Source organism: Mchenga conophoros, linkage group LG2, assembly GCF_057382185.1.
Source record: "Mchenga conophoros isolate Kocher_MC1m ecotype Shallow Benthic linkage group LG2, M_conophoros_male_GT1.1, whole genome shotgun sequence".
NCBI lineage: Eukaryota > Metazoa > Chordata > Actinopteri > Cichliformes > Cichlidae > Mchenga > Mchenga conophoros.
The window spans coordinates 8,513,792-8,524,897 of record NC_140527.1 but is presented as its reverse complement, the minus strand read 5'-3'; the positions used below and the strand labels follow the sequence as shown (position 1 = coordinate 8,524,897).

The 11,106-nt window shown below is 42.9% G+C and overlaps 1 protein-coding gene across 2 annotated transcripts in view; it reads right to left on the bottom strand.

Annotated features, from left to right (window-relative positions):
* Positions 1–1,174: 1,174 nt before the first annotated feature.
* The window catches only part of fat4 (FAT atypical cadherin 4), a 99,930-nt gene continuing 89,998 nt past the window's right edge, over positions 1,175–11,106 (bottom strand). For both annotated transcript variants that reach the window (XM_085285473.1, XM_085285480.1), the window contains 3 exons: positions 9,003–9,220; positions 7,124–7,385; positions 1,175–4,350 (listed from right to left, as the gene is read on the bottom strand). In XM_085285473.1, coding sequence (XP_085141599.1) covers positions 2,441–4,350; positions 7,124–7,385; positions 9,003–9,220 — 2,390 coding nt within the window. In that variant the 3' untranslated portion in view covers positions 1,175–2,440. The remainder of the gene's footprint in view (positions 4,351–7,123; positions 7,386–9,002; positions 9,221–11,106) is intronic.

Genomic DNA, 11,106 nt, shown 5'->3' with positions numbered 1-11,106 from the left:
TGGCTGACTTGCACACACGTGATTTCTTTGCTACATGTCTTTCCAAAATGAGAGTTGCAATCATGGTAGCGTATTCTATAATTGTGTCATTACTAACACAAATAGCTTAATGCTTACTGAAATAACAGGCAGGTGAGCTGACAGGAGTAACAGATGCTGTATTTTCTTAAGGGCCACGTCCTATAATGTAACATGCAGTTTTTGCACTTAAGACATATGCCACAATTAATCCTTAAACACATCATAAGCCTCTGCTGTTCACCAAAGTCAAGGAGCCATCTGGAAAACATCCAAAAACAGCAGGACACCCCTCCCAAAAAGACACGCGCACACATCACGTCACAAAACCAACCCCCAAGAAAATCAAGAAGACAGATCCATGTCAGTTTTCATGAGTGTTTTACGTCCTTGTGCACTGTAGAACAATGTTCCCTTTAGGTATACAAGCTTCTTCTGCTTACCTATAGAGAGGATGGTGGGGGGACTTTGCTCCTGAAGTTGCCTCTGCCCGATGTCTCAGAGCCCCCACCGTCACACCAGAGAAGACACTGTGAGGTTTATTTGAATTCATCTCCCACTCACTCGTCCCACTACCTAACCAACTCCTCATTATCATTGTTTTATTATCTCAGCATTGTAGTGGTAGAGCCTTTTCAAAGAGGCTTTGGTCAACAGATTTCTCTGCAAGACCGAGCCCCTCGCGGTATATTACCCAGATTCAGGCTGTCACTCTTCACGGGGTTCATGGCTCCCTGCCTTTTCTCTCGTGGCCTCTCTCCCCTCGATGATGGAGCAGATAAGCATGTTGCATGCCGAATCACTGAGCTATGACAAAAAAAAAAAAAGCCTTTCTGCTCAATAAGACAGATGTAAATAATTGTTGAAAGCAATATAGGGCCCTGCGTCGTGGAGTCCGCTTGATGTTTTGTTTGGCTGCGAGTGAGGTGGCTCAGTTTCGTTCAGGTCCTGAATTGCCTTTTCAAATGTTTAGTTGAGACTCTGCACAAATGAAAAACTGCACAGAGTGAGGCAAAAATACATAACTTACCACCCGAATGATTTGGGAAGGGGTGTAATCTGAGCATGAAGGTGGCTATTTTTAAAAACTGCCAACGCATACATGCATCTAAATGAAAGGAGGGGAAAAAGAGAAACAAAGCACATTTAAATAAATACTTTTTTTATTCTGTTATTGGCTTTTTACAGGTACAAAGCATACAGCATGTTATAGTTTTATCAAAAGTGGAAAATACTGATGTTACATTTGTAACAAATGTAAAAAATAAGTCTTCAATCTTACTTTCCCCGAAAGTAAGAACATACATTTCAGCATATGAAAATATTCATAAAAACACAGCTTAAGTAATTTAAGTTAATAAACAGTACAAAAATGTAGAAACCATACATGTCAAAATAATGAACAGGGACGCCAACATCAAGACAAATGACTCCATGATTGCTCATGAATTTAAAAAAAAATGTACACAAGTTCATAGTGTTTTAGTTGGGGTCATGTTTACAGGATTCATACATCATCATCATCATCATCGTTGCCTGAAAACACTTGGCTTGTCTGACAATGTGGTTTTGTGACTAACGACACCCTCACCATCATCCCTCCTGAAAAATCTCCTCTCTTCCTGAACTTGGGCCCAAAAACCAGAATAGTTCTGTCCCGTACTGAAATCCTCAAATGTCTGTAAGGCAGGGGGCTTGATTAAATCTCACTTTTGGAGCGTTTAGCCAGTCCTCTCTAAGAAAACACACCAGGGCAGGCAGACGGACAGACAGAGGGATCATAACATCGGTGGGGTCTGCAATACCGTGCGAGCAAAGCAATGTTCATACTTTTACACTGAGGGCTGTGTCCCGTCACCTACAGGTGCAGTTAGATCAAACACACATGCTTCCTTTTAAGTAAATTAGAAAAATGATCCTAAAAAGACAGAAACTGGGAGATTTCTCTTGCTCTATGGAATTCTCTTCCTGTGAGTTTTTAAATTATCTACGCTCTTATCTCTCCGCTGCGAATGTGACAGAAGGTTCTGGAAAGGAGAAGCAGTATTGGTAATAAAGAACAGAAGTGTTTAATCAAGATAATGTGAATGGAGTTTTGCAGTCACCAAATTGAATTCAGACATGGACTTCTTTCTTCAGTGTCAGTGGATATATTGTAATGAGGCCTCAGAGAGATGAATGCACGAATGTACAGTCTGAACCTAGAAAAGACTGGTAAACCATTCCAAGGTGGCTCATGATGAAATCTGTTCTTTTACAGGTGCCCTTTTTCCGCCTTACTGCATTAAAAGTCGTCTTATTATTTTGAGTTATGCAAAAAACATGAAGTCCAATGTTCTCTGGAAATGTACAGTCTTCTTCTTCTTTTTTTTTTTTAAATTGGAGAACGACACCATATTGTACAACATTGTAATAAATAGTCTCATACATATTGCTCAGCTTCTCCTTCATTAAGAATGGTCACTGAGCCATCTCCACTGTTCATTTCAATGTCTTTTGCTGCCGCATTCTCGGGAAGCAAGGCTAAGTCCTTGAACACATCTACATAATGCCCAAAGCCAGGGCCCCAGTTCAACAGATTGTCCCAGTTGAAGCCACCGGCTTGCTGACCCAGTTTGTGGGGTAGGGTGTAGTGCTGGTCAGTAGAGGGCATCTGGGCAACGCCAGGCCCTCCTTCTGCCCTCCGACTCGAGTAACGCCTCTGTTTAAGCCTCCCGCCGTAGTCCTCGTCGTCAGCGTCTGACTCGTTGACTTGCGAGAGCTTGGGGACCCGGGAGCTGTAGGACACAGGCTTCTCCCGGTCATACTCCATCTCTGAGCAGGTGAAGGAGTCATGTGAGTCACTTTCTGAAGAGGACTCTGGGGCAGGAATGCCATCAGCGGGGTTACGAACCCTTGACAGCGGCCTGCGGCAGTCCTCCTCTGAACTGGAGCGCCCGTGGTCAGCGCTACAGATGCTGGGGTTGCGTGGACGTGGAGTGTTAAGCCGCTCCACTTCCTCGATGGACAGCCCCACAGGAGGCCCCGTCTCCAACGGGATCTGCTCGATCGGCTGCTTCAGCCGACTGCCGGGCCTCGAGGTGTGGCCGTGGCCGGCCATGGTTTGTGGACTCTTGCTGCGCCTCCCCAACCGGGTGGCGTAGTTGAACATGGGTGGCGGTTGGCACATATCATTGTGCAGATCCAGCGGGCTGCCTTCACGACGAGCCAGGTTGAGTTCTCTGGTGGGAGTGTTTCGGTAGAAGGAGGAGGGCTTTGTGAACGGGGCTGGAGAGTGTCTGGAGAGAGGGTTTGGAGTAGGACAGGCTGAGTGGGAATGGCTGAGGGGGGTGGATCTCAGTGCTTGGGTGTACTGGGGCTGGTAGGTGTAGCTTGTTGCTCCGAGAGGTAAGGGAGATTGCCTGGCGAAGCCCAGCGGGCTGTGTCTCTGGATGGAAAACTTGGGCGTGTGACTGCGAAACTGCTTGTAGTGTTGGATGATGTCAGCATCCGAAGGAGCAATACTGCTGGCATTGTCTATATCATAATGTTCAATATCTGCCTCTGGGGCATTGCAGGGGGCACAGGGAGCACTGGGGACCGTCTCGTTGTTGTGAGGAATGTCTGTTTCATCATAGATCAGGTAAGGGTTTTCCCTCTCAATGATGTCTGGTTTGGGGTTCCCTTCCGGTTGCTTCCGTACAGTCATGTCATCTCCATATGGTGGGATGTTATCTGGGTCGTCGAATGCTACATTCTCGCTACCCTTCTTCTTTTTCTTCTTCTTCTTCTCCTTGGGTTTCTTTTCCTTGGGTTCCTTTGGCACTTTGGTCTTGTTGCGGTCCTTGCAATGGTTGCACAGGATCAGGCTGAGCACCACCAAGGCAAGGACAGTGGCACAGCTGCCAACAATAGCTGGCACCGCCCAGATGGGAAGGACCATTGTCTCTGATGTGGGACTGGGGCTGCAGACAAATCCACCATTATTCGCCGTGTTGCACACGGTACCCTGAGGGCACTCGACTCCCAGACAGGCCACCAGGGTCTCACAAGTCTTGCCTGTGTAGAGCTCGGAGCATACACAAGTGAAACCAGAGTGGGGGTCCGGCACGCAGCTGCCTTGGTTCTGGCAGGGATTAGAGGCACAGTCGCCAGGCGGGACACACTGGTATGTGTACCACTGGTTGACGCACATGAGGCCATCCCAGCATGGATTGCTCTCACACAGGTCGGGACCTCTGCAGCCTATTTTGACGGATGAACTGGTCTTGGTTAAAGTGACGAGGCTGTGCTCTCCCATAAATGGCAGGTTCTCTCTGTTGTACTTCACGTAGGCCAAGCAGCCGTCAAAACCTGTGGACAAAAAGAAGAAAAGAAAGGGCTCAGATAACAAGAAACAGCCAACAGCAGCTAACAGGGACATTACAGTGGCCTGAAGGGGAATTGCTTCTGACTGCCACCAGACCGAATGTTTTTTTTCAAAACGTCTGCTGAAGCTGGATTGCTTCCTCATAAATACCAGGAACTGGCAACTATAATAAGAGCTGAAGGAATTTTGTTTAGATGGGTAATTGGTTCAAGCTTAGGATAAAAAGATTTTCATCATGGAAAGCACCTCCTCCAATGAAAAAATAGAAAAATCATATTCTAAAAACTGGCAGAATAAATCACTGGTCAATTTAAGAGAAGAAATATGAAATATTTTCTAACAGAGAATCCATCGTCAGAGGCATTATAGCTTCAAGACATCCATCTGGGTTGGATGAACGTCTCTGTGTCTAATTTAATCTCTTGCTTTGTGTGTTGCCTAACAGTGCTGCCTCACCGGTGCAATTACATTTTTATTGAATTTATCCCAGTGCAGATTAAATCCATTTGTGTCTTTTCATTAGCCCTCAGAAAGCGAGTACGCAGCGCTACACAAATGCTCAGATACACACTGAGTTAGGGGGTGGGTTCACAAACAGTCTGCCACAGATCTGCGTGCTGAGGATATGTTTGTTTTGAAATATGCCCCAGTCTTTGTGTAAAAGAGGTTGACAAATCATCCAAATTGCTCATTTTTACCATATTAGTCCATAGTATTAGGTTAGTTTTTCCCTCCCCTGAAACCCTGAAATTTACTGTGCTGCATTACCTCCTCCTGGAAACCCTCTCTTTCACCTTTTCCAAACTGTTCTTAACTCATGCTCGAGGACATCTGATCTGTGATTTAAATCTAAACTAAGAAAAGAGTCGATGAGGCTTCACAGACAGACGCTCCAAGGCGAAGTCAGATTAAATTATAATTAGTTATTTTGTCCATAAATGATACTCTGATAAAGAAACATTTATTTAACTACCGTAAATTCATAACTTTAAATCTTCGCAGTGTCAAATAGAAATAGATTTCAGGCCAGTTACTCAGAGTCTTGTTGGATCGCCACCAAATATGGTCAGCAATTGAAAGAGCAGACTATTAATTCATATGCAGGAGAAAAAAAAATGAGTACTGAATTCATAAAGATTCATGAGCTCACGTGTGCTGTCGCATACTTGTGCTATATGTCCATGCACATGCCTTTAGTCTGCAGAAAAGCTTTCCATAACATGTAAAAACACTGCTAGATGTGTAACTTACGCTGGGTAAAGAGTGAATGAGTTTTTCAAAATCATTAACATGTGTGTGAAACTATTGTTAATTGTATTCCACTTGGACCGTCATGTATCTAAAATTTGATTTTCTTGACTAAATGTGATGAGTTTTTTAAAAAAAAGCCTTTTTAATGAGAAGGAGGAGGAAGAGGAGGCACAGGAGCTGTTCTGACTAAATGCGATTTCTTTAGACACACCAACAGTCTTGTGTCAGGATCTGTAGTGGAATTAAGGAAGGGCAAACTCCCCTCTCTAACTTTTCCCATTCAAATTTGTCCTGTAATTTGGGGGTTCAACTCTGCAACACTACAGTCACAGTACATTAAAGTGAGCTCTTAGCAGCCAGTTACAAGAAAATCTGGCAAACGGATGGTGTGTTTCACCGTCCCACTCTGCCACCAGTTCTGCAGCGTCAAGTCATAGCAACAGTGTGTAGTGTAGTTTTCTGACAGTGGCAGCAGTATGTGTTGTTTAACTAGTGATTATAGGCAGCAAACCCTGTATATTGATAAATAAAACTTATATGGAAGAAAACTTATTGTATGTCTTCCATTTTTAACCTTTAACTATTTATTCTATATAGATAATATATATGTTACATATAGCCTCTCTACTTCTTAGTCCACTAACTTTGGCTAGTTAAGCTATATTGATTGTTCCAACATGTAGAGAGCAAAAAATACTATGTGTGAGTGACTACTGTTAACCAAAACCTTCTGTTACAAGGAACAACATGCTTTCTCTCGATCAACTTCTGGCAATCATCTTGGTCCTTTTCAAACCCTGGAATTCTGAAGTTATTTTAGGTGTCTGGTCACAGACAGGGTATGTCATTGTGAAGAAAAGGTTTTATTTTGCATGGAGCTTTTTTCCAAAAGTTTCAGTTTTCCTGCCAATTCCAACTAAATTCTGGAATTAAATAGTGGAAAATCACAGCAACAGTTGTTTTGAGGCAGTTTATATTGTAAGGTAAAGACCCTACAAGAATAGAGAGAAAGCCCCTTGGCGACAGTGGGAAGGAAAAACTCCCTTTTATGAGGAAAAAACCTCAGACAAAAGCAAGCTCAGGGGTGGGTGGCCATCTGCTGAGACTTGGTTGTGGGTGAGGGGAGGGAGACAGGACAAAAAGCATACTGTGGAAAAGGGACAGAGATGAATAATAACTAATGATTAAATGCAAAGTGGTGTAAGTAAGTGAAGAAGAAATACTCAGTGCATCATGGGAAGCCCCCAGCATCCTAAGTCTATTGCAGCATAACTAAGGAACTAAGGAAGGCCTGTTCCAGCCTTAACTATAAGCTTTACCAAAAGGAAAATGTTTTAAGATTAATCTTAATCTTAGAGAGTGTCTGTCTCCCAAATCCAAACTGAAAGCTGGTAAAGATTATATGCAGGAAAATGTACACCCCAAATGCCCATATGTCCACATGTCCATCATTTTTACTCTTCCCCCCAATAAATGACAGGTAACAGCTACACTGTCCAGGCTTACCTGCTCCAGTTTTCTGCTGAGCTGGCCCCGGCCCAATCCCACCAAGCGAAAAGGTTAAAACGCTGAGACCTCCAAAATCCTGTGTGGGATGTTGGATGACCCTGGGTTGGCCGTTGTCCACCTGGAGCACAGTGGCTGAGCCGTTCTTGACCAGCTGTAGCGTGTGCCACTGGCCGTCTGAAACCACTGCGTCTACCACGGTGCGCTCCACCTTCCCCGCAACGCCAGCGTCTGAGATGTAGTGGATGTTGCCGTTCCTCAGCTAAGAGAAGCAAATTTTAGATTTTAGTTATTCGCTCACAGCTCAGAGTGATCAGAGTAAACCGGATCTAGCTGGCTTTGGTAAAAACATGCATATAAACAGTATATAAAAGACATTAACAATCATGTGAATCTGCAAACTGCCATTATTTCTGATGTCAAGCATAAAATAAAAATAGTCTTTGAAGAAAGTCGAGATAAACAGTGGTTAAAACTGCAGTTTTTTAGATTAATGCAATAAGTTATCGTGTCAGTATCAATCATGACCGATGAGAGGAAGTCTTGTCTCAGTCCCCACAAAACTACCACAGCAGTGCTTTCAGACTATGGTCGGAGATCGAAAACAAAAATGCAGCTGGATGCTCATACTATAAATCTTTCTCCCACTGGGACACACTGCAGTCAATCATGTTCTCACAACTTGTGTGTGTAGCTACAGTCACTCAGCCAGAAGATGATCAGAAGCTCAAGCACGACAAATTTAGGGAAAGCGCATATATTCCAACGGCCACAAGAGAAGGCTCTTTACTGAAGAGGGACGACGATTGTGCTTTAAAAAGAAATTAATCAAGCTCGCTTTGGCACGCACAGCAAATTTGTGGCTTACACTGTGTATGGTAATCGCATGTGTTCTCCCGACTTCGATGGAAAAGTAATCCTACCCACCTCCCCCAAAATCAGCAGTGATAAGTCGCTTCCGGAAGAATTGATGTAAAAAGGGAAAAGTGGAAGTCTCCCCAGCCAAAGAATACTAAGAGCGCTCAAGCTGGAAAACCAATCAAGGAGTTTATCTATTAAACATCTTGTTTTTCATTTCTCAGTTTATATAGTTCTCTCTCAACATATGTACACCCACAGTATGTATTCCCCTACTGCTCTTTTGTTTTTAGGTTTCAAAGCACTTATAATACTTTTCTGGACTATTTAGGAAGCCGCAGTGGTGATTTGATGAGCACCAGAAGCTGTTCAGTGGCGGAAAACAAAATCATAAGAGACAAAGCCCGATGCTGAAGTGGGAACGGGTTGATGCTGCTGAGACTGCAGGGTGTCTACATGGAAACTGAAGAGGATGAATGAACGCTCAGGCCTCCTTGGGCAGCTGCCCACGGTCAGGCAAAGGGAGGAGGGTGTACTGAACAGGACGAGAAGAGAGAAAAGACAGACTGGAGTAAAAGAAAGTGGGTGAGAAAGACGGGGTAGATTTCCTAGAATGAAAGTGGAACGTAGCACACACAGAAATATATATTACCTAGACATGTTTAGGATACAAATGTTCAAGGTGTCTTAACAGTGTATCAGGAGCTGTGGCGTAAATACTGTTAGTGATGCAAGATACTGCCTGGTCTACAGCTCTGTCATACCAAAAGAAGCTGGTATGTAGATGCTTAAAATATCATCTACATAGTAACTTCATAGATAATCTATGAAACATCAAAGACAGAAGCTTCATTTTACTAGACCTGAGTTGATCCAGGGCTTTAAATTTTAGTGAATAGCCTCCCTTTCTAAGCATAGCTACTTATTTACTGTTCACAAGCATGATTTGGAAAGCTTTTATTGTGAAATTTACTCTTCATTGCCAACTCATTAAACTCACACACAAGGCAACCTTCCTCACCTTAACAGTAGTGTAGTTACTGCTCTCTTGCACATGCAGCAGAGTGCCGGTCTTGCTGCGTGTCCTGAACTTGACCTTCAAGTTGCTGGGACCCATGGGGTCAGAGGTCGTTCCCTGCAGAGACCGTCTCAGCAAGATGTCACGTTTTGGGCCCTGCTTCAGGGTGTAGTCCAGGCGGCCAGTACCATCCAGAGACAGAGCGGTGTCGGCTGTCATGTCTGTGTGAGAAAGACAGAAAATATCTTGTGACTTCACACGAGTTTCGCAGGCGGCTTTTAAACTTCCATTTCCACTCTGCTCCTGGCGGACGGTCAGGTGCAAATGATTTTCCTAATCCGACTGCCATAACCACGAATCGGTCCTTCCATTCTTACCAGCGATTACTGATATCTTCCCATAACATCATCGAGTCAGTTTTCAGAACAGCCCGTGTATCGCTGAGCAAGATAATGATTTCTAATAGAGATTAAGTAGGAAAATAACTGAAATGAAAACTGCAAGCCATCTCATTATTACTTAGTGGGATGGCACGTGAATTTTGTGTGCATGTTAACTATAAACCTGAGGCATTGCTAATTGCATCATTTCATTTCAAGAAGCAACAAGCCTTTTGGCATATTTCATTATTACTATAATGAATATGAGCCCTCTTGCTAATACACTATTAAAAGATTAGCATGTTATCCAGGATAAATAGCCATATGAATGTTAATAAAATACTGATGTGATTATTTCATGAAAGCAGTGTATTTATGAGGATATTTGTATATTTTGGAAAAAGGTAAAAAAGCTCAAAAGTCACTTTTAAGTTTTCTATTTAAAATGTGCTTAGAAATAAGAGCACAGATGAGAATGAAACAGAATTTTAACAAATTATAAGATTTATCAACAGTCACTGAGACTCAGAAAAATTGGTGTTGGTGAGTTTTCTTACTGTCAGAGACTGACTGCAAGTAGTTGCAGTGACCAGTTCCTGCCGAGAGATTGAGCCTGCAACACATTCAACCTCTGCACGAGCACGGCTGGACAGGTGTGGGAGGCAACCTGTGTCTAGACAACTGTAGTCTGACTTGAACTACATTCCATCTGAGACAACTGCCGTCTAATTTACTGATCCAGACAGATTCCCAACATGTTGCAATCAGTCTCAGTCAGTCTGTGCTAATGGGTGCAACTTCTCTGCGATGGGTCTCTTTGCAACAGGGGACTCAACTCGGCTGGTTGTATTCTGGTTCTATTCCCAAATAAGAGCAATGTTGCTGAGCACCTATGTCATTTTGTAGCAAAGTCACCGTTCTGCAGTAACTATCGCTATTTGTAAGATTTTGACCCTGAATGTAAGCAGTTATTGTGAAAGTAGATGGGATTTTTCTTGCTAATTTATCACAGTTAATTGGCATATTATCTCCAAAAAATTTCCACAAAGTTGCAAAATTGCATGTTCAATGCACCAAATCACAATAATTTTGGTTGTGCCGCAAACTCCAACCACTGTTTTCTCTAATAGGACTGTAGCACAAGTCTGTCGTGCCACTTATTATCTGAGGATGAATGTTTCTGTCCCACATTCACAGGGTTCAAAAATGTAAATCTTTACACAATCTGTTCTTTAAATTAAATTAACCAGGGCCCTAGAGTCTACATGACATATTTTATTCACGGCATTTCTTGTTGTTGTTTATTTTTTTTCTTTTCTCTTTCCAGCAAACAATACATATGGCACTAAGAAAGCCTGCTCTGCTCCATGTGTGCTAGAAGAAAATGTCTCTCATCCTTTTTTTCGTGCCAGTAAGCAAACCAGCAGATTTCCCACAAAATCAAACCTGATGGCAAACAGGGAAAAGCTCGCAGTAATGATCTTGTTTGTTTCCAGTAACAATATCAAAGTCTTTGAAAAAAATCTGGTAATAATTACCGGTAACACCGCAAAACACAATGTTGCACCTTACACAGTAGCTATAAGTTTCTGTCAGTTCTCATGTGTCTCAAAGGGTTTTCTGCATTTTTTTAGGTCTCTGATGCAAGTCGAATTTATCTCCTATAAAGTACACAAATGCTTTGAAATGAAGCTCAGAACCCACCGATGTGGTCTATATTAAGCTAC